The sequence below is a fragment of the Gobius niger genome (genome assembly GCF_951799975.1).
Source record: "Gobius niger genome assembly, chromosome: 6".
In the NCBI taxonomy this organism is placed as follows: domain Eukaryota; kingdom Metazoa; phylum Chordata; class Actinopteri; order Gobiiformes; family Gobiidae; genus Gobius; species Gobius niger.
The window spans coordinates 22737694-22765584 of record NC_136857.1 but is presented as its reverse complement, the minus strand read 5'-3'; the positions used below and the strand labels follow the sequence as shown (position 1 = coordinate 22765584).

General features: G+C 41.3%; 1 protein-coding gene across 2 annotated transcripts in view; it reads left to right on the top strand.

Moving 5' to 3' along the window:
• sema3h (sema domain, immunoglobulin domain (Ig), short basic domain, secreted, (semaphorin) 3H) overlaps nucleotides 1-27273 on the top strand; it is a 71715-nt gene extending 44442 nt beyond the window's left edge. The window contains exons 9-18 of one of the 2 annotated variants that reach the window (XM_079557834.1): nucleotides 14119-14188; nucleotides 19582-19726; nucleotides 19808-19897; nucleotides 19992-20121; nucleotides 20200-20288; nucleotides 22717-22758; nucleotides 23483-23637; nucleotides 23820-23881; nucleotides 23962-24104; nucleotides 24890-27273. In XM_079557834.1, coding sequence (XP_079413960.1) covers nucleotides 14119-14188; nucleotides 19582-19726; nucleotides 19808-19897; nucleotides 19992-20121; nucleotides 20200-20288; nucleotides 22717-22758; nucleotides 23483-23637; nucleotides 23820-23881; nucleotides 23962-24104; nucleotides 24890-25297 — 1334 coding nt within the window. In that variant the 3' untranslated portion in view covers nucleotides 25298-27273. Of the gene's footprint in view, nucleotides 1-14118; nucleotides 14189-19581; nucleotides 19727-19807; nucleotides 19898-19991; nucleotides 20122-20199; nucleotides 20289-22716; nucleotides 22759-23479; nucleotides 23638-23819; nucleotides 23882-23961; nucleotides 24105-24889 lie in introns of both variants that reach the window. The other variant, XM_079557833.1, reaches the window with a different exon arrangement.
• Nucleotides 27274-27891: the final 618 nt, after the last annotated feature.

The following is a 27891-nucleotide window of genomic DNA, read 5'->3' as shown; positions in this document are numbered from 1 at the left end:
AAGTGAACAGGAAAACTCACGGTGAGGCGTCTTTCCAGTGTTACGGCCCTCGCCTCTGGAACGACCTGCCGGAGGAGCTCAGGGCCGTAGAGAACGTTCATGTTTTTAAGAGCAGGCTCAAGACCCACCTTTTTAGCTTAGCTTTTAACTGATATTTATTTTTGCTAGGCCTATTTATTATTATTTATCAGCACCTTATAATTAATTAAATTGACATTTAATAGTTATTAATATTTATTCTGTATTTATGTATTTTACCTCTCGGTCTTATTTTTTTATTATCCTATTATTCAATTTTACTTACGTACTTTTATTTATTTTAACAATTTTTATGCTCTTCCAGTTTCCTCTGGAGGAGCCCTCTGCCTCGGGAGCGGTGGCTGGCTGTGGCTGCTGGGGTGCTGTCTTGTGGGTGTCTGGATGGAGGTGTGGTGTTGTCCGGGCACCCTGTGTTGGTCCCTGTGGCTGCAGCCGAGGTGCCGCTCCCGATGCAGACGGCTCCTTGGATGGTGTTCCCTTACCTGGTTTATCTGCACCCAGCCTTATCTTAGCCTTATCTTAGCCTTTTGTCCATAATCTCCACTGTTTTACCTTGAGTGTGTATTGTGTGCTTGTGCAGTGTGTCTCTGGGGAGGTGGGTGGGGGGAGTGTGAATGCTACAATGTGTCTGTTTTTTCTGGAAGGAAGTGGGTGTGAGAGAATGTTTTTAAATCTGTAAAGCACTTTGTGTTACATGACATGTATGAAAAGCGCTATACAAATAAAATTGATTTGATTTGATTTACAGCAGTTTAAAGTATAAAGTATGAAGTTTTGTTTTTCGAACCCACAATCCTTACCCGTGGAAAGACGCCTTAAAGCCGCCTTTCTTAATGGGATTCTTAACAGAACGCATCAGTTCGTGACATTCCTGATGTTCGTGGAGAAAGTTTTTGTCAAAAAAATCTTCCACGAATGTCACGATTCACCCTCTGTTCATGGAGTTCGCAACGGAGCGTGTCCTTTCGTGATGAGGAGTGTCGCTTCGTAATTCAGCGTGAGAGCATTCGTACAGCATTCGTAGAGCAGAATCACTGTTTTCATGCACAAAATTGATGGAAACACAAGCTAAAAAAACAACAGCGCGTGGTTACAGCAGCTACACCACAGATAAGTTAAGGCTTATTTACAACCTTAGACACGTAAAACAAGCAGCGGTGGGCGCGGGGCAGGTGAAGACACGCGCCTGTTTTTGTGGATTATAAAGTTTTTTCCAACTGGAGCTAAAATGACTGACCAGACGAGTGAGAATCACGGATAAAGAGGTTTAAGAGCAGCAAGTTCTACGACTGATCCCCAGAAGATCGAGTGCACAGTGAGTGTAGTGTTTTTATGCTTATTCTGTGAAGTAAAGTCAGCCCAATTCTTGACAAATTTTTGACAGAACGCGACAATTCCCACTAACTCGCTAGTCTCGCCAACCAGACTCCGCTTCTTTACAGAAGAGGGTCTGGCAACACTCCATTGCGCGCTTTCAAAGGAAGTGACGCAGCGATATGGAGCCGACCGACCAATCAGAGCAGCTCCCTGAACGGGCGTCACGTTGTTGCGCCTTTGTTTTGTAGTTTTTCAACACAAGCAACCACTTCACGTAATGCTCCGGTATGCTTGTATTCTTAAGTTTTTCTGACATAAACGACAGAAGTCATTTACTGAACTCCGTGTGGCAGGAGCGCCATTGTTAATGTCCGAATGACGAAAACTTTCTTGTTGCTGTTTCTGTCGTCACATCCGCTATGTTCTCATTGGCTGCTATGCGCTTCGGTTGTCCCACATTAGTCCCGCCTCAAGCAGTAGCTTTTCTACGACAGGGTCGCCAGACTAGTCTCCTGTTTATTAATTAATAAAACATCGGAGATTAGTCTGGATGCCAGGCTAATAACTCGCAGCAGCACGTAACAGCGCGCCACCGCACGCAGCAGTGCGGGACGCATATTCGATTGTGGATTTGTGGTATTCGTGACTTGTCGTCGTCATGTGTAAACCCAGCATACTAGAGTAGCTATTTTATTGATTCTGAGCTTGCAGGCTTGTTTTTGTTAGCACTACAGTGACAGTGACCCTGAAAAGTGACCTTGAAAGTTGTGACACGTGCTTATAAACGCATTCCTGTGAAGACTGTGGAATGTGTTAGGATTGTTGGCAGAGTTTAGACGCTCCGTCTTTCAATGTTGTTTGAATAAACAAGCAAAAAATGTTTTTGGGCCTTCAAGGTTAAGGTAGGACTTTATTGTCCCGATTGGGAAATTTAAAAAATATTTCTTTGTTTGTTGTAGGTGCCATAAAATATTACACTTTAAAGCCTGTAATTCATTACCACACTCATTACATGCTTAAAGTGAGTTCATCTTGTCGCCATAGATTTACTATCATGCCATTTTCAGAAAGTTGAATGCTTGTTCTCACTGTAGAGATAGTTTCATGGAGGAATAATGTTCTTTAAAGTATTTCTAACATAGGATATAGTTGATCCATTTACTTTACTTTATTACTCCATTGCTTAATGTTTTTCAGTAACATTTAATAGCAATAAATCCACACGGGTCTCTGGTCTCTTATCACATCTCAGAGTAAACTGCGTGATTCTTTGTTTGTCCAAACCACACGCAGAACTGAATGAAAGTAAATATATACTTATCCCTAACACATACACTGCACCGCATTGTGTTTATTTTACATTTCAGCCTCGAACACTCAAAACCAGGCTGCGCTGTTTAAACTTGTCGAGATGTAAACACCATTTCCCAGCATGCTCCCCGATCTGATAAGGGTTGTGCGCCTCTCCAACATGTGAAAAACCGCAGCGCTTTCGGGCCGTGGAGGCGAGGCAGGTGAAGAATGCAGTGAATGTGCTGTTTATGCCACGCTCAGCCAAACAGAAACACTACAAATCCCATAAATCACTGGGGCTCGGCTGCGTTCGCGGCACTGGCTGCACATGTGCGCATCAGGAGGAGGATTTCTCACTGTCGTTTTGAGTTACGATGTGTGGTGCTTTTGGTTAGTAGTTTGTTATTTTGTCCAGGGTATATAGAATAACTTGCTCAACTGAGAACAATGGTGCTGGTGTTTTATAAAATTACAGATTGTTAACCTTATATGGGCTATTAGGCACATGTGGCTTGCAGATCTGAACATTGATATTGCTTGGCCAATGCCCCACACCACGGAGACACATAGTCTGCTTTCACCTTTAACACTTTTAGACATCTCATGATTATTAATCGTTTTAGACTGTGCCAAAGAAACACTCTTAGCACTCTTATCATGTTTTTCCGGCTAAGTACTCCTGACCAGGCTCCCAGCACACCTGGCCTCAGACTTGATGCATTTGTCAAATCCACTAATGCCAGTGTTGTGTATCATGTATGACCTAACAGGGGTTTTTTATCAGCATTTTAAGAATGCTTTATCTGGTGCCTCTTGTGTGCAGTCATATTATTAAAAATCCTTTTGGTGGCCATAGCTTCTGTACTGGAAGGCCGGATAAAGGCCCCTCGCCTCGAGTTGCCCTCCACTACCCTAGATCAGACCCGTTCTGATCAATTTTACTCTCAAAGTGTGTTCATTGTGGCCCTGTTGATTTGCTAGTTTGCCATTAGGTCAAAATGAAATCTTGCACTTTGTATTTTTCTGTTACTTATTCTCACTGCTGCCTGTAGAAGGCACTTCAGTCCAATTTGAAATCCTGACCAACACAGTCCTGTCTTTACTAATGTTCATTAGCCACAATTACGCATGATATGTCAACTCTAACTTTAAACTCACTTTTTCATTTGTTCCGTTAATATTTAGGCTCCCTTACATTTCTCCTTTCTTGCATCATAGTTGTTGACTCATTTGAAAATCTGTTCTGTCCATCCAGCTTCATGTTTGTGGTTTTAAAGAACTTATTTTCACCACTTGCATCCTGCAGCCTCTCACCCCAGTGTCATTCAGAGCTTTTTATTATCCACATCTCATCCTGCTGCGTTCTGACCATCACTTCCTCACTGTCAAAGACACACACTGTTTTACAACTCGTGTGGTGGACATGTTCAGAGCCATTGTCGAGTTTGAGGTTTGAGGAATGCTGTGGTTAGACGTACTGCTTAGATTGCAGTACGGCCACTTTAACAGAGCCCGGAATGATTTGTCAACATTTAAGACTTGCAACGGGACGTTTGTGGCGTAAACAGGATGTGACAAAAGAGACCTCAAATATGTCAAATTTGCCACCACAAGACAAATACCTGCACATTGTTCAGTAATGTAATCTGTAGGAGGTGGGATTAGCAGAGGCTCTTGACTAAGTACCACTAATAAAGTTTGTGTTTCTCTTACTTCAGATTATGATATTGACAGAGCTTCGTTGGGAAGGGCACCATATGTGAAAATATGTTAATTGAAATGTTTACTGTGGATGCCCTTGAATAACATGAATGTCTTCTGCCTTTGACTAATTCTTACTTTTTTGTTTTTCTTGACTCATCTTTATTCAAAATAAAGGGATCACAATCTGTATAAAGCATTAAAGCCTGTGGCCTAAAACAAATTGCTCTTAGCAGAGGATGGTTTCGATCCATCGACCTCTGGGTTATGGGCCCAGCACGCTTCCGCTGCGCCACTCTGCTGACTGTGCAGGCCTGTGCCAAACAGTATTGTTACAGCTCTGTTAGAGTCAGTGGGACGCACTGATCTCCATTACTCCTTTTTAGGACCTGCACAAATGGCTGTTTCTCTTCTATCACTTATCTTATATAATTTACTCAAATTTACTTGCACTTTGTCTTACAGCATCCCGACAGCTTCCTAATTGTCTCCCATTATTCCCTGAAGCCATAACATCCATATGTCCTTTTCTCTAATCGCCCTCTGTCACTTTTATAATATATTTTTAGAATCACTGTTAATAGCTTTGTCTGCTGCCTGTGGCCATAACCATCATTATATCTCAATTAGGCTCTCTCCATTATATAGACTTGCATATCTATTATGAGGGGAGATATGCATATAGTTAATAATTTACCCCCAGCATTTGTTTTGTTAAGTTAGATGTAGGTAATTTAACTTAACAAAGTAAGTAATTGAGTTAATTCTCACATATTCATCTAAATACTTTTTCTTTAACCTTGATATGTGTTGACCGTCATCTTGTCTGCCAGTTGTGTCTTCATCAGTTGTTGTTGCCATGTTGGTGTGGTCAGTCAGACCCCACCTACATGGTGCAATGGTGTCTGGCGGAATGTGCCCTGCTGGAAAGTTGGAACGCTGTGATCACATAATTGACATATCAGTCAAGAAAGCCATGAATACAAACTCTGGATAAAAGAGGCCATTGAAATGGGAACGCAGGACACTTCCACAGTGAACAGAGACAAAGGAGCTCCACAACTTTCCAGCACATGGGACACACTCGTCCAGCAGCCCTCGGCATACGTGATCAGTCTGGTAGACCTGGCAGGTCCATCAGGCTGACCCAACAGCTGGGAACGACACATCACAAGTTGCTGTCATCATGTGAAACACCTGCTGAGGGCGGCAATAGACTGTTGAAACATGACAAAGTTAAACGTACATCTATAAGCTCTTCTTTAAAGCAAAATAACTTAAACAAATGCTCAACAATACCCATCTGTCAGAAAATGATATTATTTTCTTATTTTCTTCAGTTTTAAGAACATTGAACTTGAGAGAAGACTGAAATAACAATTAATCACACACCTAGAAGTAGAGGTCTACACTAGGTTTCGTCAAAGCCATCTGGAGTTGCCATTCTAAATGATTGCAACTTAATTTCCCTACTAATTCCCCAACAATTACTTTCTTCCTATAGTCCGACCAAACTGTTAACTTTCTGCAAACAATCAAGCTCCCACGTTTGCCGTCTCCCATTCATCTTCTCTAAACAACCATGATGGATGTGATGCTCTAAAGCGCTGCCTTCAAACCCTGATTTATCTTCTCAACCACAAAGAGACCTTTTCAGACCCTCTCCTTCCAAAGCACTTGTTGATGCGGCGAAAAGATCGTTTATCAGAATACAGTGACACTTCCTCCAGCTCCGAGATTATAAATGATTTCAGATCCACTTGGTTGCTTTATTGGACCATTATCTAGGATCTCAAAAGGGCATAGACGCAGAGGATGGAGCGTCGGGGTGAAAGATTGTGACTCAGAGTGAAAAGATCTGTACAGGAGCCAGAGGAACCTGCTGATTCCAAGAAAGGGTCAGATCCATCAAATATAAAAGGTTTGTTGTCAGAAGTGATGGATGGAAGAGGATGTATAGAAAACTCAAAATTGTGTGGAAAACAACGGGAGGGAAGGAAGTTCGGAGGCGGAGCTGGGTTTAATTGAGCTTTGTGAGATTTAATATGAGAGGGACCAAATTGCAGTAACACTTCGGAATTGATTAAGAAAAAAGTACATTGTAGGCAGAATATTCCAAGTCCATCCACAAGGGTTCAGTAAAGGGACAAATTATCTTTACAAATTATATTAACTCATGTGGAGTTCACCTAACCAAACCGTGTGAGTTCAAGTCATGGCTCTGAAAACAGGCAAAATGTCCCCACTTTGCCCCCAATTTTACTGCCCTGTCTGTAAAATGTATGGGCCTTTTTGAGTCTTTTTTGAGTGGCTGATCGTAATTCTGTTTTGTTTTTATCTTGCGGTGGTATTTCCTACAAATATCCTTTGTATAATATTTTTTACATGCTGTCTCCACCTGTTCCTCCCATGATCCCTTGGGGCGGTCTGCTGTCTGTGTCCATGTTTCCGTCTGGTCTCTCGTCTCCAGAGGTTTCTCTCTATTGTCTGTTCTCCACAAACACCACACACAGTTCCCCCTGAGGCGGGCACTGTCTCGCCTCCAGTCTGGACCATTTTGGTTGGACCATGTTTTTCCTTTCAAGTTCATATTTTATTAAAACTCAAGACTGCTCCAATGAACACAACATTTAGAAATAACTATCGGTGGCCCCAGTATGTTAGTGGAAATTTAAAGTGCATGTGACAGATTTTAATGCTTTTGAAAATATGACTTATTTAGAAGAATAACATCTGTTGTAAGTAATAATATAATTTTATTTCAGTGAAGCAACAATTTTAATGAAGATGTTGGACAGAAAAGTTATTTTTGTTTGAATGCTTAAAGCCACATCGCATATAATTTTCCCCAAAAAATGCAATTGAAATACAAGCATATATTTTATGAGAGATATTTTCATCATTGAAAAATACCTCGTAAATGTACAAACAAACATCTATAAGGCTCAACCCTCCTAAGATATGACTGTAAACTTTACTGGGAGTACGTCTCCAGCTCGTCTCCATGGAGATGTGACGAAAGGCAGTAGAAGCTGAGATTTAAATAGGTTAGTTTCTCACCAAAATCCATTATTTTATTACACACTGCAATAACAGCATTTTCTGTCTAACAGCTGGTCATTAGGGGCATGTTTTTGTTTTGCCGCATCAGTATAGTCCAAAATGTTACGCAGTGTACCTTTAAGATAAGGACAGGAAGTGACATGATAGAGGTAAAGTTCCAAATCAGTTTGAATCCTTTCCCATTGACATAACATAGTCGGCACGGTAACAGTTTTAAATTGTTTGCCTCTATCTATGTCACTTCCTGTCGGTGTCCAATAAGAAAGTGAAAACTGTAAACATCACAAAGAAGGTAAAATGTGTCACATGCACTTTAAGTATGAACCCATATATATATATAAATATCCAATGGAGTTGTAATTATTCATATTTATCATAAGTAGTTGGTTGCTGTTCATCAAATAGTTTTGCATCATTTTAATTGCCTAATAAAAGCGTTCATTCCTTATATGAACCTGTTAAACCTGCTCCACTGCTAAAACATCCTCTCTCTCTTTGGTATCAGTAAAAGTCAGATAAATGTTTTTGTTCTCCTCCCTTTCTGGGATAACAATATTAAAACCATCCTCAGCTCCCATAACTCACTCAAACGGCTCTGAGCTGAGACCTGTGGAGAAACGCCGAGAATTTACTGTGATTTAGTGAACCCCGAGCGGAGCGGTAAATATAAGAGACGGCTTCTTCAAAGTCTGCAGGAGGAAAAGCATATCTCGGCTTCTATTTCTGAGGTTTTGATTTGGAGAAGTTTTGCCGCAAAGTGTGAGACAACAAGAGGCTGGTTTGAAATGCAGACAAAGTGGGTCCCTGGGGAGTTTGAAAAGTTTGCACCAAGTTTTGCAAAGTAGAAATTGCCTCGCATGGCGTCATCCTGCTCAGAGGAGTGAACATTTTGTTAAGTTAACTTGATGCTATGAAGGCTTCTGTGTCTCGATTTGTCACTATTCTATATCAAAAGCTGGCATAGACAAAATAAAAAAAGATTTGCATTAAGCATTGGGAGGTTGGTGGTTCACTCTCTGCTCCTGGCATTGTATATACATATGTACAGCCCTTGTGTCCTTGGGCGAAACATTTCCTCCACATGGTTCGAGAGAGATGCAAAACAAGTGTTATTATTAGTCTGTTTTACTGCCAGCTCAGTTTGTCTTATTTGGTTTGTGCAGCCTTCAATAGAGTTTGGGAATGTGACGTCATAGCGCTAAGCATTATGGGATTAGCAGCCATTGTAAACTAATGGAAATTTTAAAAGTTAAAATACTGGAGTTATTGTTCACATTAAAACACTTGGAGACCACAGTGTGTTAGATGTATTTACCAGCAGTATCTCAGCAGCTAACGGAGTCGTTCCATTGGTTTTTTCTCCACTTTTTATACTGTTTTTAGCTAATGTTAGTCTATGGAAATGTATGCTAACAGCTGCAAAGATGGCGGATCTCCATGGTAACTGTGGACATTCCCGAACTCTATTCACCTTATTCCGGAGGTTCGCGTGGGCGCCGCCATGAATTGTGCCCGCCCCTTTTCTCCTATGTGTTAACATGGGACTGGAGAAGTCCACATAAAATCAGTCACTACACGAAAACAAAGCCGTTTTCAGAGACAGAGAAACGCTGCAGTGTCGACATGTTGGTGTAAATGAACATTGGCCATTTTACACAAATCAATCGACTAAACATCAGATTTGAGCGGAGAATATTTTCCCTCGTTCTCCGTTAAAATGAACAGGCTTCGCGCTCGACCGGAAGTGTCTGGACAACGGAAGTGCCGAGACAGCGCAATAAGTGGCAAAAGTGGGCGGGCGGAATAAGGTGAATAGGGCTACACAATCTATAGATACAGACCATATAATGGTCTTGTTCGAAGCAGCCAGAGGGGGGAAAAAACAAACTTTCTTCCATTTCTCCACCATTGCTTTAACTTTAAAATACTTCAATACTGAAATATGAATATATTTTTTATACTAAATAAAGATACAGAGACATGGAGAGGAACAAAGTGGTTCAACAATACTTAAAAAACGGACAATGCTAACCAGGAAGCAACGTTAGCTTCATGCTGTGTATGCTAATGTTAGCGAAGCCAAGCTAACGAGTGCCGTATTTTGCTTCTACTGAACAATTTGCGGTGAAATTTATTCTTATGGACCCGATTTTGGCTTGACTTTATTGGTGTGTGATAAATATGTTTATAATCCACCAGAAAGCAACTAAAAAGAGAGACAAATTGTGATTCCCATGTGAGGCCACGCCCCCTTGTTTGACCCATTGCCGTCTGTATCTATATCACTTAGTAAAGTCTTGTTTTGAAGTAAAAGATCACATCATTACCGGTATTGCTTTATTATATTAAATTAAGTTAAATATTGACAAAATTCTCCTTGTTTTGTGCAGCTATAATGCCTATAATGTGTCAGCATTTGACCCATACGTCAATCAATACTGGGACAAACTGTCAGGGGAGTATAAGTAACAGCAGCAGTAGCACAAGTACCTGGATGGAGGACTTGGCTACTGTGCATGTTTTAGATGGAGAGGATGGAGAGCCCACGCAGACTGGGAATCCAACACTGCACTTTATTTGATGGAGGCACGAATTGCGAACCACTTTGCACAGGTAAACCAGACGGGTCAAGCTTCGCACAGTGGTTTTGAAGGATGCGTCCAATTCTGAACTTTGACCAAATAAAGCTTTTCACTTTCACGCTTTTAGCTCATCTTTTGCCATCTCCTACGTCTCGGCTGCTATCTCTCACCTGATATTTTCCATCATTTATCATAAACCTTTACAGTCCTGGAGCTCTTCCCTTTAGCACTAAATTCATGGGGAGGTTCGTGTGAAGGCTGTGCACAGATTCTGGATATATCAGCACGAATATAAAGTAATATATGAGTAGCTGCAGTAGTGACAGGAGCAGGGCTGATAACGCCCTTGATGGATGTACACAGAGCGATATGGATTAAAATTACGAGGGGAAATATATACAGGGGGTTTATGGGACGCAGCAAAATGACTAAACCTGAAGATTTATTGCGTTCAGTGATGAAAAATGGGCATTCACGGTCAGATGAATATCTTTATTTCCCCTAAAACAAGTCAATAAAACACTGGAGGATCTTTAACATGGTGGTTTTTGTTTGTTACGTTCTACAAAAAGGCTTTTGTTGGATACATAATGTGAATCTGCTGTATAAAAGAGTGTGCACATGCAACCCTAAACGTTCTGGACAAACAAATGATTAATAACATTGTAGAATAGCCACTCATTAGGCCTCTGGTTCAAAATATTGCTTGTTAAAGTAGCACGTAATATCAGGCGCTTCATCTTTTTCATTTTGAAAGATAAATTAAACTTGCATTGATGTTGGGGCGTGTCCCACTGAGCGGTGACAGCGGGATGTGAGTGAAGTGATCAGGTTCTCTCCCCACGACTCCTAAACTTTATTAATCATTCTGACAAAACAAATGACAAAGCACGTCCGCTGTCTCACTTTGTCTCACTTCTGGTTTGGAAGCATAGATCCTTCATTAGATATGTACAATTATTTCCCTAGTCACGTCTTTTCCCAGTTGTTTTAAATCTCTAAAATAATGTCAATGTTCAGGGTTATAATTTAGCCTTTCCTTGTCTCTAGATTCCATTCCCTATTGTCTGCAACAGCTTTGTCTAACTTAGAGAAGCAGCAAACTCCAGCCCCAGATTGTGCCTTGCTCCGAGTCTGTCACTCAAACATATTTATACCCTCTCAAATAAAGCCGTCATCTGTCACTGCCGTTTCGGATTCAGAGAGTTCGGAGAATGAGACTGGAGCAGGTTGTTATCGGCTCAAACAGGAGCAGGATACAAGGCTGCCTCATGCTGTGACAATCTATTAATACTCCGCTTTGTCGATTCTGCGATGCAAACTTTATCAGGAACACTGTCTTTCTAATACCAGGTAAAGGGAATCTGTTCCTCAGTTTGATTGAACGTTCTGTGGATAAATGTAAGCGTATTGGGAAAATAGCAGCGGTTTTCCATTACCAAAACCATCTGAGAGACACGCTTCCTCATTTTTTAGGGGGCTTTCACTCACCATGTTCCCCACTTGTCCTGCCTCGGACCACTGTGGATATACTGGCTGGGGTTGAATTACTTTTGGAAAAAAATAAAGTGATCATTTAATGTATCTCTCATTGCACAAACACATCACGGTCGCTCATGACAATAAACGTAAGGCACAATTCAAAAGGTCTGTGTTACTTAATAAACACGCTCCCTCAGAATTCAACAGTTCAGTGACAGAGAGGACAAAAGAGTTGGAAAAACGATTACTTACCTCTCAAAAGGTGCACAAAAACGACTTCCCGAAGGCATGAGCGAAAACTCAGAGGACAGAGCCCGGAGAGGCCGACCCAGGATACATTTAGCCAAGATTTAGCCTTCTTTAGTGCCTGCTCCTCCCATAGAGACTGCAGGTCTTTGTTTAACTATACACTGATTTTAGAGCAGATTTTGTTCATTGTTCAAATGTCATGTTGAGGGTTTTTTTTTACATGTAAGTGATTGCAGTTTTAGCATATTATATTTCAACCGTTCAAACTACATTTTCTGTTATGTCACAAATTGTCACCCAACTTATTTTTCATTTCATTAATTTTATTTATTTATTTTTTCATCCATGTTCTTATTTTCTTTTCAGGGTCAAACACTAATGCGAACAGTACATTTTCAATAATTACTGGAAAATCAATGACCAAGTGGCATTGATCCATTCAACAATTTGTTTCACATTTCACACTTTTTGGTATTTCAACATTAATTTGAAATTTTTTGAAAACATTATTTCCATTCTGACAGACAATTTATACATATTTTATTAATAATATTGCATAATACATTTTAATGTATTCTTTAAAGAGGGGGTATTATGCTTTTTTCAATCACATAGCACCAGTCTATAGCACACTACAATGATGACCAAACCTTCTGTTGGTCTGTAAATGCAGTAAATTAGAATAACTGCCTTGTATAAAATGTCTCTCTCAAAATGGCTGTAGTGAATGTCTTGAAATAGGCCTCTGTCTCTTTAAGAACCTCTGATCCTTTCCGACACGCCCCCTCCACACGCTGTCTGTGGCATCAGTGGGGAGGGGGTTCTGCTGAGGAGCAGTGGTTGGTTACTCGCAATGGCCGCTGGCTGCCCTGCTTTTTGACCACAAACGTGGGGGCCGCCATTGCTCCGCCGTTGCTGTAGTACCTCCATATCGCCGCTAGGCCCCCATTGAAAAGCATTGGACTTTAGACACGTTAAAAACTACTTTAAAGCCTGGTTTCAATTGTTTCAACACTAGACTAGGCTAGATATTCCTCCTGAGATAACGCTGGGTTAATAACAATATATGAAACCAGGCTGGTTTTCGTAATATGAATTTTTGAAATCTCGTACTTAATGAGGCTCGGACTGTTAGCATTGGAGCAGCGCGAGCTACACGTCACGCAAGGGCCGAGTCTACGGTGAAAATCCCGCCCGTATGTCCTTTTTAGGAACATGCTTCGTCAGAGCTGGGGAGGGGGAGTCTGTAAATCCGCCATGAATTGCCCCACGGCCGTGGTCAATCTGGTAAACGGGGAGGAGTGAGCATAAGACGTCCATTTTTTTTTACAGTCTATGGTTACTCGGCTGGTGACGAAAGCTCGGAGGCGTCACCAGGAGGTGGGGGCGTTCCTAGGAGGACTCAGGCAAACCTATCCCTAAAATGGCTGCCATCAGAGTTTTTACAGATTACTCAAAAATACGTGAATGTGCCAAGGCAACACTTCAGGCATGTTTTTAATGAGGGAATGACATAACATGATGTAAAGCTTGAAAAAGTCGATTTTGCATAATACCCCCCCTTTAATGAATTCCATGACCTTACCCCAGTAACCAAGAAATCTACTATAAACACATGAGAGCAAAATGGAGAGAATCTGTAATATTGTCTAAACCTGTCAGTCGTCATAATGTGGCTCTAACTCTAACACACACAATATCATAACCAATAAACACATTGTCACGTCCTGCATCCTGTAATAAGCGCTCGGCGGGTGAGTGTTTGGACATATGGACCCTGTCGGCACCTGCGTCGCTCCTGTTGTGAGGTCCTCCCGGCTGCGTAGCAAATGAGCAGCCTCCGCACGGACCTGTTATGACTGTTGTGAATATGAGATAGATGACGGAGCGATGAGGTCCCAGGGTGCACGTTATTAAGGCCCACAGTCGGGCCCTGCCTCCTGCCGCTCCTCATACCAAACATGTCCCCCTCCACAGGCACACACAGGCAGGAGAAGAAAGGACTGGAGATTATTACCAGAGGTGACGGATGATTAGCCCCATGTGTTACACGTCTATGTGACAAATACACATCAAAGGAGGTTGATAGAAGTCCGCGGAATTTTTGAGCAACCTGTCGCCCGGGAGCCACCACTCGTTCTCAAAAATAAATAGTGGTATTTAGAGAGGCGCTGAATTGGAGCTATGGTTCCTTTTCTATAATACAGGGCAGTTGTAACTATAGCACCTCTTGTAAGTGTGGAATGAATGAAATAGTCTTGGAAATTGGAAGGAGTGAAGATAGGTGTTACATGTTACACCTTTTTACTCTTAAAGTGTAGCATAATGTGGTTGACATAATGCTAACTTAATGCATTTGAATTAATGTGTAAAATATGTGTTTTTGTTTCAGAGGACATCTTCATCCTCCACGGTAAAGACAAGAAGAACCCACTCATCTACGGCCTCTTCACCACCTCCAGGTCTGTACTGAGCCATCGGCTGCTTTGTTACGTTTGCCAGAAAGCAGTTTGACACTAAATGTTTTGGTAGTGCTGTAAAGAGTGTTACGCACTTGGGCAATTTGTGAATCAGATATTGCATTAGCTGTAAAGGTCGGGAAGAGCAAAAATAATAAGCCTTAAAGGAACAGGCCACCGTTTTTACTTACTAAGATATGTTCTTACCTGAGCTTCGTTGTCTAAGCTCAGGTAAGAACATAAAATACAGTTACGTGAGTAGTTACACAATACAAGTGTCGTTGCACAAAATTAAACATGTTGATTTTCTAAGAAGCGAAATAACACCTTAGAAGCACTTCGATGCCCGTGCAGTAATATCTTCACTTTACTGCGTAGACATTGAAGTGCTCCTAAGGTGTTAACTCCTTTAAAGGATCCTCTGGTAATCCTGTTTTATTTCTTAGTTTCTTCTTCGGCAGTGTCATTGCTTCCTGGATACACTTGGCCATTGTTAAACCCCAAAAACTGTCCTCTACACACATTTAAAGCCCATAATCCAACGTTATATTGCCATTATAAACCACGCCATTAATCAAAACTGAAATCAGTGTTAATTTCGTCGACTAAAATATTTAGTCTTAATTTTAGTCAAAGTGTTATTTTTGACGACTAAAATTTGACTAAAACTAAATTAAAAGTTTTTCATGAGACTAAAACTTTGACCAAAATGTCCAAATATTTTAGTCGACTAAAATAAGACTAAATAAAAATGAAAAGCAGAGACTAAAATCATCCAAACTTCTATTGTCCGTCTGAAAGAGCCTCAGATCATGTAAATCCTCTGCCAAAGGATCAGCTCTGAGCTTTGTTCATGTGGAGCAGCTCCATGAAGCAGACGAACAAAATTAAATATGATTATAATCAATATTATAAATGCAATGTCGACTAAATTCGTCTTGAATTTAGTCGACTAAATTTACTTGCAATTTTAGTCGACTAAAACTAGACTAAAATTGAAGATATTGTTTTGACTAAAACTAGACTAAAATCGAATTACATTTTCGTCAAAAGACTAAGACTAAAACTAAATTAAAATATGATGTCAAAATTAACACTGACTGAAATCTATTAAATTTAAAGGTTTTCCCACTGCTGCCAGCAGGAGGAGCCCTGAGCAAAGTCACCAACTCCAGTGTCTGTATTTCATTGTTCCTATATAATTCTTACAGAGGTATAATTTTAAATAATACAATGTTAAATATTAATCCTGAGGCACTCAAACTAATGTGTTGAAGTCTATTTTTAAGCCCCATGCATGATATGTCCACTTTAAGTACTGTTTTATGTTGGCATTAAAGTTCCAACCACTGTCAGACTGTATTAACATGAGGTTTGGCTGCAGAATTAAGAAAACATTGGTGAAATGATGTTAGCGAGTTTGGCACTAAACGAACCAGGGAGTGGCCTTGTTTCTGGTTTAGACTCGGTCCAAACAGTAACACGTTTCTCCACAGAGTCTAAACTGCAGAGTTATTTCTGCGCGCTGACTCACTCCTGCCTGATCTCATTTATCCGTTTGGGTTTGACTTCTGCACATGCTGTCTTCGCTCCGTCTGTTTCTCCCCAACACATTTAAATCATTTACTGGGCCGCCGAAGAAACAGTGGAGGAGAGAAGTTACGGACGAAAGCATTGTTCAAATACTGGGCTGCCTTTTCTGCACATGCACAAATAGTAGTTTCACTATATTTTCTTTTGTAAAATGTAGACTAGATGTAATGCAACACTTCTATCAGACCTAAATAGACTTTTTTTGAGATTTTAACCCTGATATAATGGAGCTTCTGGGTAATCCTGTTCACGCTTTTGTCTTCCACTGTAGAAGAACTCCTGTCTGTATTTCCTGGGTTATGTTGAGTCATAGATGGATAGTAGGATCTCGAAACCGTCCTCCATAGTTTCAAAGCCCGTAATCCATTACCGATGATCGCAATAAAAATAAAAGCTAAGAGGAATCAAATTCAGGTCTTTTCTTGGTCTCAAATTCGGCTCTAGTGCTGTGCCTGTTGTGCAGGAATGAGGAGAATGTAAGACAGTCTATGATCTTTTAACGTGTTTCATTTTAAGCATGACACCATTAGACTCAAAGAGTGAGTGACAGTTTGCCTCAGTTTTCCAGCTGAGTTGTTTACCAGTGTCAGACTGAGCAGGAATGATAAGAAGTTGTTTTGGCGCTGTCCGTTTGTGAGCTTCTGTCCAAACTCTCCTCAGACAAGTTATAAGGAGAGGATATTTCTGCCAAAGCTGCCCTTGAACTGACAAATAATGTGTCAACCAGACTCTCCTAACACCACCAATCAGTCTATCAGGACATAATGACATTCTGCACTGATCTTCGGACTTTTTATTGGATCAAAGTGTACATTTTTGATGCCATACACCAGTGATCAGGGCCCCCAGCCTCCCATCCGGACCTTGGACTTAGGCCGCTTTCACACATGTTGGAGCGCCTTATGGGTCGACCCGAGTCCGCCCTAGTTCCAACTGCATTTACTCCAAAGTTAGTTCAGTCTGTGTTCACACGCGCCCGCACCAAATGTTGCACCATCAGCCACGTGACAGGATCAGCTGTTTATGAACTTATTCATGACAACTTGGACCTTTCAAAGTGCCACAGCACGCACGTACACGACAGCGAAGTGTACGCAGTCGCTCCTCTCCCTCATGGTCAAATCGACTGAGGCTGATATAGCGAAATGAGGAGACATGCACTTTAATCGGCTCATGTAGAGGAAAGTTTTACTGCAGCAGGAAGGGAAAGACAGGAAAGAGAGATGTACCATGATGATTTAAAGTTGATCCATTTTGCCTCGTCGGAGCAAAAAAGAGCTGTGAAAGTGACAGTAGTTCGGCCCGAGGTCGGCTGCATTCACACAACAGCCGTCTGTTCAGACCGGCCTAAACTGCTGCGGTTGTGTTCACACTGACCCAAAAGTGCTGCTCTCGGGTCGAAAGCCCCTTTAGGTCGACCTAACTAGAGCCTGTGTGAAAACTCCCTTAGTCTTAATTACATTACATTATACTTACAGTCTTATAATTCACTTGTAGATCTTTTCACAATATGCTAATTAAATGTATTTGCCACCCCAGATGGGACTCGAACCCACAATCCCTGGCTTAGGAGGCCAGTGCCTTATCCATTAGGCCACTGGGGCTTAGGAAGTGGGCCCAAAAAAAGCAACAGGGGACCTTTAAAAAAACCTGTACTATTGTGGCCAGTTGGTCATGTGTTTACTACACTGTGCACAAGCCCGTCAGTGAGTGGCTTTACTCTAATTATTTTTTGATAATATTAAAAAAAAAAAATCCATAGAGTCAATGATTTTGAAAAAAACATGTTACAAAAAACAAAATTTAAACCATCTTTCAAGGTTTACATTTTAAACGCACATTAGAAGCATTAACATTTGAGAAGATTAGAGACAAAATAACGGTGAGACTCTTTCAGATATTTTATATTGTTTTTTTTTTTTTTTAATCATTTTGTGAAATATTGAAATGAGCTTATTTTTTAACTTTTAGCCTGGCCAGTCACCCTCTCCTGTTTTCTGTCCAAAAGGAGGAGCTCACAGTTCATATCGCGCCTGTCACCGATTGCGATCCAAATTGATTGAACTTTAATTTTATCTTTAAACTTCAGAACTTCTCTCATCTGTTGTCAAATAGTTTAGTAGTTTGCCGATCTTGTGTAAACGCAGACGATGGTGTGACACTTTGTGATCTTGCCACTCCAGACTTAGTGCATTTAAGTGGGTGGAGACACACATTTTCCTCCAACCAGATGGACTCCGCGACCAGGAGAGCGATTGTGGGGGAGTGGGAGGTGAACATGTGCATTTGTTTTGTTTGGCGTTCACGCCAAGCGCGGGCCAATCCACGCCACAGCGGACGCTGTAGCTCTTTTTCTCTCGAGACGTGAACATTGTTTAGCTCATGATGGAGTAAATAAAGTTTTTCGTTTGTCCTGTGAGAGCTACTAAACTTTAAATGTTTTGAAATCAGGGCAAGGGGCAAAAATACTTAAATGTTAGTTCTCATGGACTCTTCAGGTTATCAATGTGGACACTAAGTTTCCTGGTTTTGTCTGGGTCATTTAAACACAGAATCCTGGGTTCAGTTTCCTGGATAAGTCAATATCCAGGTTATTAGAAACCAGGATATTCTCACAGTTTTCAGGATACCGTACAATGTAAACACAGCCTCCTGCTTTTTCACCATTGCTGACATACTGAGCGTGTGCGAACTTTTGAAACAGATATCGCAGGGAGCAAACACTTTCCTACAGCAATTTTATCTGGTATCTTGGCTTTTAAAACTTTATATTGTCTAATAATGAACAAAAGTAGCCTTAACCTTTGCTCTGTGGTATCTTTGGAGGAAGTCAGCGCTGCAAATCTCACGTCTGTAGAAGCTGGGAAAGAATTCTACTGTTATAAGAGCTTCCTTGATTAGTTATTGTCCCTGTGCTTGAGAAATGTCAGAAAATAGCCATGCATTAGCAACATTGCTATTTAGTCCCTTACCATATTTGTTATTAGCTCCGCCCCCTCTGGAGCCTAAATATCCAGGATACTGTAGTTGCTCATGTAAACAGGGAAATGAGTGTCCTGGTTTCTCAGACACATGTCAACATCATATCCAGAAAACTGTCATAACCAGGATATACCTAATAACCAGGTGACTCGAGTGCATATAAATACACTCATTGTCATTTTGGGAGTTGCAGCGTGAAAAGTTTAGGAACCCTTGGTCTAAACTTCAGGTTTTGCACGTGAACCAAGATCTCATGAAGAAACAGTGATATTTAGTTCTCTGTACCGAACACAACTTTCTATGAGCTGTTACTAAATTGCACTTTAATATTCAATCTTGATTTGGTACATTAGGCATATGATTTATGAGAAGAAAATGTTTCAAAATACAGCTCCCATTTAAAAGGCCCATATTTCTTCTCCATTCACTGAAAACCCAGAGCTGTTTTATACAGCAGTATAACGTGTTCAAAGGCCTGTTTTGTTTGGAGCTTTTGCAGAGAAATGAAGGAGAAACCACAGTGACTCACCACCAAACTTCAACACATTTAATGCGTAAAACACATTTTATATGACTCTCAACAGAGTGATGTGCACGACAGAGAAAGACTGTTGATACATGACGAGAGCTTTGCCTTTTATTCTGTATTTAAAGGTTGTATTATCCTTTATAGAAAATAAATATAGTCCTACTGTCAAGGTATATTCAACATGCATGAAATGAAGCTTGTTTGTTTTTACACTTTAATATTCCAGGTTCTGAGATTTCTTTGAAACAGTATTCTGTAAATATAGTAGTAATTAGGATGTGTCTTTCCACAGTGACATCCTGAACGGCTCTGCAGTCTGTGTGTACCGCATGGAGGATGTGGTTCGAGTCTTTAAGGGAAACTTTCTCCACAAAGAAGGGCCTCAGTACAAATGGGCCGAGTACACAGGGCATATACCATATCCACGACCTGGCACTGTGAGTAAACCATCTGTCTCTGAAATTAAACATGGAACAAGATATTTGAGAGATATTTTGTTTTTGTTATTTTCTCCTCAGTGTCCCAGCAGCACCTACGGCAGCTACAGCTCGACTCGAGAGTATCCCGACGACGTGATCTTCTTCAGCCGCACGCACCCTCTCCTCCAGGTCAGAACTCTTCGCTTTCTGTCTGCCGCAACCGTTACATCATGTTATTTTTCACAAATTGCTAAGTAAACTGCTCGATCTTTTCGTGTTGCAGGAGAACGTGATGCCCGTGGGAGAGCGCCCCCTGCTGTACCGGGTGGGAGTGCACTACAAGTTCAGCAAACTGGTGGTGGACAGAGTTGAAGCCGTGGATGGGACTTACGACGTCCTCTTCATTGGGACAGGTGTGGGCATGAGAACAGTGCAGTGAGAAGTTGGCTGCTTTTTGTTATTCTGTTGAATCATTTTGGGGTTTTTTTTAGACTCTGGTTTGGTGCTGAAGTCCATCCACTTTCCCAAAGAACATGGCCAGGGTCAGGAGGTCACTCTGGAGCAGATGCAGGTTTTCCAGGTAGCAACTACTTTCATTCAACGGAGATATTGTTTATGGCACATTTTATGCTTTGTTCTACCACAACATGCTAAAAATCCACAGAGAATTATTTAAATCCAGATTTTGTTACAAGAAACGAATGGCCCACACACTGTCTATCTTGCAAAAAGTTATATTTATTTAATGGTGCAACGTTTCGGCAAGTAGGCTTTCTGGTGAAATCAGGCCGAGTTTACGAACATGGTCCATGACCTTTCCAATGCACCAGTTATTTGAAAAAGATGTGTGAAGAACCTGCTCCCTAATGGTGCGTTCCAGGCAAATGGAAACTGGTGTTTTTCCCACTTGAAATACACGACTTATGACCTCAGAGCGTCCCGGCTCAATAAAGTCGTATGTAAACAAAACAGCTACAACTGTTGATAAGATGCCAACGTTATATGAACGTTTGTCCAAACTAGATTCACAACATGCTACATTATATTAAAGGCTGTGACCAAAGACAACATACAGATGACACTTCATCATTAGCTGCTCCTCCACTGGGGCCGCCATTACTGTCTTCATCTCGTATGTTCGGGCGACAGTGGCACAGTTGGTAGAGCAGGTCGTGTTGTTCGAATCCTAGCGTTGTGTCTTTGGACAAGACACTTCACTCTACTTGCCTCCAGTGTCTGCGTACACTGGTGTATGAATGAGAGAGTGAATGGGTGACTGGTGCCTCACTGTAAAGAGCTTTGGGCCTGATAAAGGTAGAAAAGCGCTATTTAAGTTGAGTCCATTTACATGTTGTAATTACCACTTCGTGTGATATTCCAAGGCATTTTTCCAAATGAGAGGTAAAAAATTTACCAGTGGCCTGGAACGATGTTTTTTATGATTGAAAAATAAAAACAATCATGTGTCTTTGATGTGAGTGGCTTACCGCTCCTAAGACCTGACGGTAACTTTACTGGCAGCGGGGACGTCTCCAGCTCGTCTCCATGGAGATTGGCTAAAGGCAGCCAAATATGAGATTTAAATAAGTTAAGTCCTCATCCAAATCCATTATTTCATAACCCACTATGTAACTAGCTGGTTATGAGGAACATGTTCTGTTTTGGAGACAGTATAATCCAAAATGTTACACAGTGTGCCTTTAAGTAGTTAAAAAGAAACATCTGAAGTAATAAAAGTCGTAATAATCAGTATAACCAAACAAACCTTGATTTGATTCATCTGTTTAACAACTGAAGCTAAAACAAAAGGATGCAGCTAAAGTTGAATCTTTGGTTACATCCCCAGACATTTTACCAATACAGTAATAGCTCAATGATATGTTAATTCCTCGACGCTGTAGTAATGATATAAATATTCATGCCTTACATTATGCATCTGTGGATAGTTACAGACAGAAGGAGCAGATGTGGTCAGTGCAGTCGGCCTGAAGCACTGAAGTTTCCTCAGACATGATTTGAATTGTTTTAAATTATTCTGGTTTGGAAACAAGCCCAGGGATACAGTACATTTTACCCACCCACTATTGTTCCTCCTCTACTTGTTGTGTTTTTTAGTCTCAAAGTTATAAACATTTTCACTGTAAGTATTTTGAAAAGCGCATTCAACCATGGCCTTCAACAAAATGAGAGAATATACAGTATGTCCTTGTGTCTGTTTGTTTCTACAAGGGCCTGAGAGGAGGCAGGCGTGCACAATATAGGTTCCCATTACTACTGAGGCTTAGAAATCGCAAACAGCTTCATGGACCTGTTTGAGTGGAGCGTTCTATCCCCATATAACAAATGATGAAGCTAGACCCTATGTTAATGTATGGAAATGTATGGTTTCTGCATCATTAACATAGCATAAGATGATGTTTAGTGGCCATTGGATGTGTATCTGACCTCAAAAAAATCCGAAACTTGACAGAATAGGATTTAGGTAGGAGGCAACTAAATCATTCTTGTTTAAAGTAACGTCTCAAAAGGTTTAATACACACTTTTGTATATATTCTTATGTATAAAAACAGCTTCTTGTTTAACACCACTGCAAACATGTTCGTGAAGGTGCCTGCTTATTGTTTTCACTTATTTATCTCGTATTTTGTATCTAAACTCAAATGTTAATCCTCTTGAACATGTTTCTGAATCTTGCTTTTAATACGTACATGCACAACCGTAATACTTTAGAAGAAAATCACACTTCTAAACTTGGTAAGTCCTATATGCTACATTAGTAAAATAAGATAAGATGAGAAAAGCCTTTATTGATCTCACAGTGGAGAAATGCACCTGTTACATCAGCTCTTAAGAAACACTCAGGGTGTGCAAAATAGGCAATGTGCAAACAATTAAATAGTAAATAGAGGTAGTAAAGTAAAGTAATACAGATACAGATAAATACATTTTGCGATAATGTATGTAAATCTCTTAAAATGGAATCACATCATTCTGTCTCTTCTTGCAGCACAAGTCTCCAGTGACGGCCATGACCCTGTCCAAGAAGAAGGTACACCCAGCACACACGCACGCACGCACACGCACACACACACACACACACACTCTGCCTCCTATGTACTGTACATAGATCTGCACCACACAAATATAAACAGAGAGAAAAACACAGAGTTATCATCAGTCATCTCCGCGCTGCGTCTCCAAGGACCGTCTCCAGCACCTGTTGCCATGGTGACGCAGCATCCGTCGGTGCGGCAACAGGACGAGAGAGGCTCCTTTGGTTTATCAGGGCCAAGTGTGCGCTGATAAAATGATATATAGACTGGTGTTCAGGGTTACCGCTAGACCTCGATGTAGCTGGAGGTTTTTTTTTTTTTACTCACAAAAAACAGAAATCGGAAAATCTTTCCACAAGATGTCTTCGTATTTGACACTTTTATTTCTCAATAATATCTAATATCAGCGTGTTAAATATCCAATGTTTTGCATTATTCAGGCCCTTTTTAAAACATTTGCAATGGTGTGCACCGTATGAATCAAAACAAGGCACGTGTTCAGATCAGATCTTAATAGGTATCGAAAACAGTGACTTTTCTCTTTTATTTTATTTACTTAAATTTGAGCGCTAAAATATTGCCCCCTTTTATTTTTTATTTTTTTACCATTTTAACTAAACAAATAGTCTTTCATCTGATTCAAAGCCAAACAAAGTTTTTTACAGCTCTCACACTCAACACTGACTTTTCTTGCTATTTTCCATATTGTTTTTACAGCAGTGGTTGTATGTGGGCTCCAGAGAGGGCGTCTCCCAGCTGGCCCTGTACCACTGTGAGATGTATGGTCAAGCCTGCGCTGAGTGCTGCCTGGCCCGGGACCCATACTGCACCTGGGATGGACACGCCTGCAGCCCATACATGCCCACGGTCCGGAGGTAACAGCCGCAAAACTGTCTTCTCTCCCACCAACCAACTCATGTCCTCTTTTGCTACACTCAATATGCTCTCGTCTGCTATAAAGATTCGAGTTGAATATTACGCTCTAGTTCATTTACAAGCAGTCAGTTCAACAGAGTCAAAGTTTTGCCCCGTCAATTCCATTGTTTTGATCTTTCAGGAGAAACGCGCGCCATTTGGGAGAGGAGGAGGATCCGCTCACTCAGTGTGTCAGACAGGGAGGTGAGAAGTTATCACAAGTCATTGTCTAATTCTGAATGTGTGTCATTAAATGACCTTCACCTTGTTTCTCCTCTGTGTAGCGGGACTGCAGGTGGAGGCGGAGCAGAGGGTCATGATGGTGGCCGAAGGGAACAGCACTTACCTGGAGTGTCTGCCCCGATCCAGACAGGCCTCAGTCACTTGGTACAAGCAGGCAGGGGAGAACAGCCCTGAGCTCAACCAGGTACAACTTGGTGCTGCACAATACCTGGGCCAGTGTAGACTGCAGCACATACGCTCGGCACTGACTTCACCTTTCAACTCTTGACAATTAACTGAATGCCTTTCCTCATTCTGGACAGTGTAATAAAGTCTACAAGACCAAAGAAAATCTGTTTAAAGAACGTATATGACAAAAAAACATTGCACAAGCCCTACGTAAGCCTATATTTGACTTTGGCTTAATTAAAGTACAGTATAGGCTTATTTGACTTTAGCCTGTACTGTATACACAGGCTTAAGTTAAATGGTACAAACTGAAGAGAACAGAACAAGCATAACTTGATAAAACCTATATGAGAACAGATAACATTATACATAAATATTATGCAGTGTTTGAAATATTGCTCCCGTTTAGGCTTGAACTCACAACCTCAACATAATTTGATAAAGAAATTGGCATTTCTATTCATATAAAGTAGCAAACCTGACAGGATTTGACTCTGTTTTTTGTTCTAATATGCTACCAGGTGGTGTTGGGATGAAGCCCAGTGCATGACCTTATAGCTTTTCAGGTCCATTTTTCACAGTGGAACATTGATCTGGTCTGTGTTAAACTACACTAAACATCTAACATCATGTGTGGAAATGTAAATCAAAATCAAAACTAAGGATATCTTCTGACAATTATAAATTCCACTGGATGTTTTAGAATCTCTAAAATGACATAATTAATTCAGTCTCAATCAATTAAATCCTTTCATAAATCAAGATGCACTTTTCTCATTTCCCCCTGTTCTTCCTCCACAGGTGTCGTCAGGTGACCAGGTGCTCGTCTTCGATCGGGGCGTTCTGATCCGTCGCGCTGAACTCTCCCACGGCGGGGTCTACCACTGTCAGGTGGAGGAGCACGGCTACCACTGGACGGCAGTCACGGTCCGCCTCGCCGTGTGGAGCCCCTCGGCCAGTCGTATCCGCGCCTCTCTGACCTCCCCGGCCTACCAGAGCGCGGGGCCGTGGTACGACGACGTCATGGCGCTGGTCCACCCCGGCAACATCGCGCAGCACTGTAAGGCCTTAGGATTCAGGCCCCCTAAAGGCCACCGGAGGCACAACGCGGCCTTCCTGAGGGAGAGGAGCCAGTACAGAGCAGGGCAGAGGGCCGCCGGGAGGAAGAGCAGGAGTAAACCTCAGCTCAGAGCACCCAGGAGCACTTAAACACACCGCGGAGGGAGGGCAAAGATCCTGATCCAAACACGGAGGAGGAGGATGGACGTGTACAGACATTTAAATTAAGCACACAAGAAAACACAGGCTCAGATTATAGTTTGTTTCTAAATATTTATGTTTCTGTCCCGTTAAGACAATATTTTTTCTCTGTTGAATATGAATATGAACAATGTGCCCTGGTGACAAAATTAATGATTCTTTTATCCCAGTATTTTATTTTTTTTGAAATTTTGGGTCCCGATGATCTCAGGAAAAAAGATTCAGATAAAGCTTGTGTAAAAGTGACACTTAAAGGAACAAATGAATAAAAATGCTAGATAATAATACGGATTGTTTGTCTACAGGAGCGACGATAGCAATGACATTTGACAGTAATGTGAAATACTTATTTAATTCAACCTATTTATTTCTATCATAGGGACAAAAATCCGTCAAAGCTATTTTTTGGCCATAAATGACGTCTGCTTTCTCAAACAAACTTTGCTTTCCAACTTTTCTTTGTTCTTTTCAAATGGTCTCGATAGTCAAAACCCTTCGTATTTTTGCACCAACGTCCCTGCGACCCACTTTCCCGCCACCTGGAAAATCACTGTGTACAAAAAAAAAAAAAAACTGAGAAAAAATGTAGCCCGGCCGTGTTTATTTATTAAAAATAGCTGTACATATTTCCTTTATTTCACACCCTATACTCTGAGCCTGCCCTTTGCCATTCACACGCACACTCAGCTGTACAAAGAAGACCCATGTCGGCATGCTCCTGTCTCATTACGAAGACAAAACGAACTGCGGCGGCGGACGGTGACATTCCAGGAGCGCTATTGCTCCCACAAAAACTTGGACTAAATGAAGGACTGGACTTGCGTGGGTCTGCTGCTTTCTCACAAGGACATTTAAAACCACCTCTTTTTTTTATTTTTTTTAATATAATGATTTGTGCTTCTGAGCTTGTTATTTTGGTCCATTAGGCATCACCGCACATACAGCTGTCTCCAGATTGATTTTGTGGCTCGAGGCGGACAGACGAGAACACGATTTAATCCATCACGGGCAACTCCACTGCGTGCGCCAAAGTTTTCATTTCTCAAGGACACAGGCTGAACATGGACAGAGGCGCAGAGTGGACTAATGAGAAAATGCGGTTTGGAAGATGGAGTGGGTTTTTCTGTGGATTTTGAGAATGTCCTTGAACACTGGAAAAGAGTTTCTTGTTAGAGTAAGCGTTTTAGGCGTGTGTACAGTGTTCTCCATTTGTGCCGGCGCCCTTGGGAATCACAAGCAAAGGGGAAAGAAGCAACAGCAAATAATGTAAATAGTACTACACACAGCCTGTTAGCTTTCTCATTATCATTGGCTGTGTATTTCAAAACAATGACATACTCTCTCTCTCTCTCTGTTATGAACGGCAGCGCTGTGGTTGAGTAGTTTGCGCTCTCCCCTCAGTGCAAGCAGTTGGGGCCTTTTCTCCGTGGAGTTTTGCATGTTCTCCACTGTGTTTTGGGTGGGTTTCCTCCTTGCCCACTGGTTTCCCCCATCAACCTCAAGCATGTACGACAGGGCACTCATCGCGCTAGGTATTCACGACCAAAACCTATGATCTGGAGCAGGTTCTTTCGGGCCCCCGTGGTTGCCCACTGCTCTTGACCATTTGCAGGTTGGGTTAAAATGCAGTGACCACTTTCAATTTAACCCAGAAAAGAACGTCAGTCAGAACTTTGCCGAAGCATCATGGCCTTCTTCACCACAAGACCACCGTCATATCTGCTTTTGCTTCACACGGCTGATATACAGTGAATGCGTATTACAGTTTTCCCAACAAGCTTTCACGCCCAAATCGCAGTGATGCGTGAAATCTTTGTAAATACCTCGTTTTTGCTCTCAGAAACTGAAAACGTAAAATGTTTGACTACAAACGTGCCAAAATGTTTAACTGGATAGCTCCATTTTCAAGGGACTTTTAACCACAATTGTCTTCCTGTTACGTCAGGTTGTAACATAATCATTGCTTTCAGGTGATATTTTGGATAGTTGTCATAGCAATTAAGAACCGAACATTATTTAATTAGATTCAGACTAACACTAAACCAGCACTATGACTGAACTTAGCTAAACGGAGACTACGTCACTTGTGAGCTTAAAGCAGAACTAACCCAATTATACAATGTTTTTTTTGTTTTTTTCCACTCAAACTTGGCTGTACACACCGCTTAAGTGGCGCTAGCCCACAGATAGCTTTGCCCGTTAGCCCGTTAGTGATTTTGTTAAAAACTGAGAGCAGCAAGTGTGTTAGTGTGTATTGGGGCCGCCGGCTCAGAGGCAGGGGAAGTTGCATGTGTGGTTTTATGGCCAGAGACACCAAGAGGAGAAGAAAGAACCCCCAATCATCCCATTAACACTTGTATTACCCCTCAGAAGGACTACGAAAAGGGTTTTTTATGGCAAAAAAAAAGTAACTTAGTTCTGCTTTAAACTCAGCCTATTGTTTTAATGAGAAATGTACGTTTTGTTTAGCTTAGCCCCAACTAAAGCAGGTGCTATTCAATTCTTAAACAGGACTAAAGAGAGCCTGAACCACCACATAATGT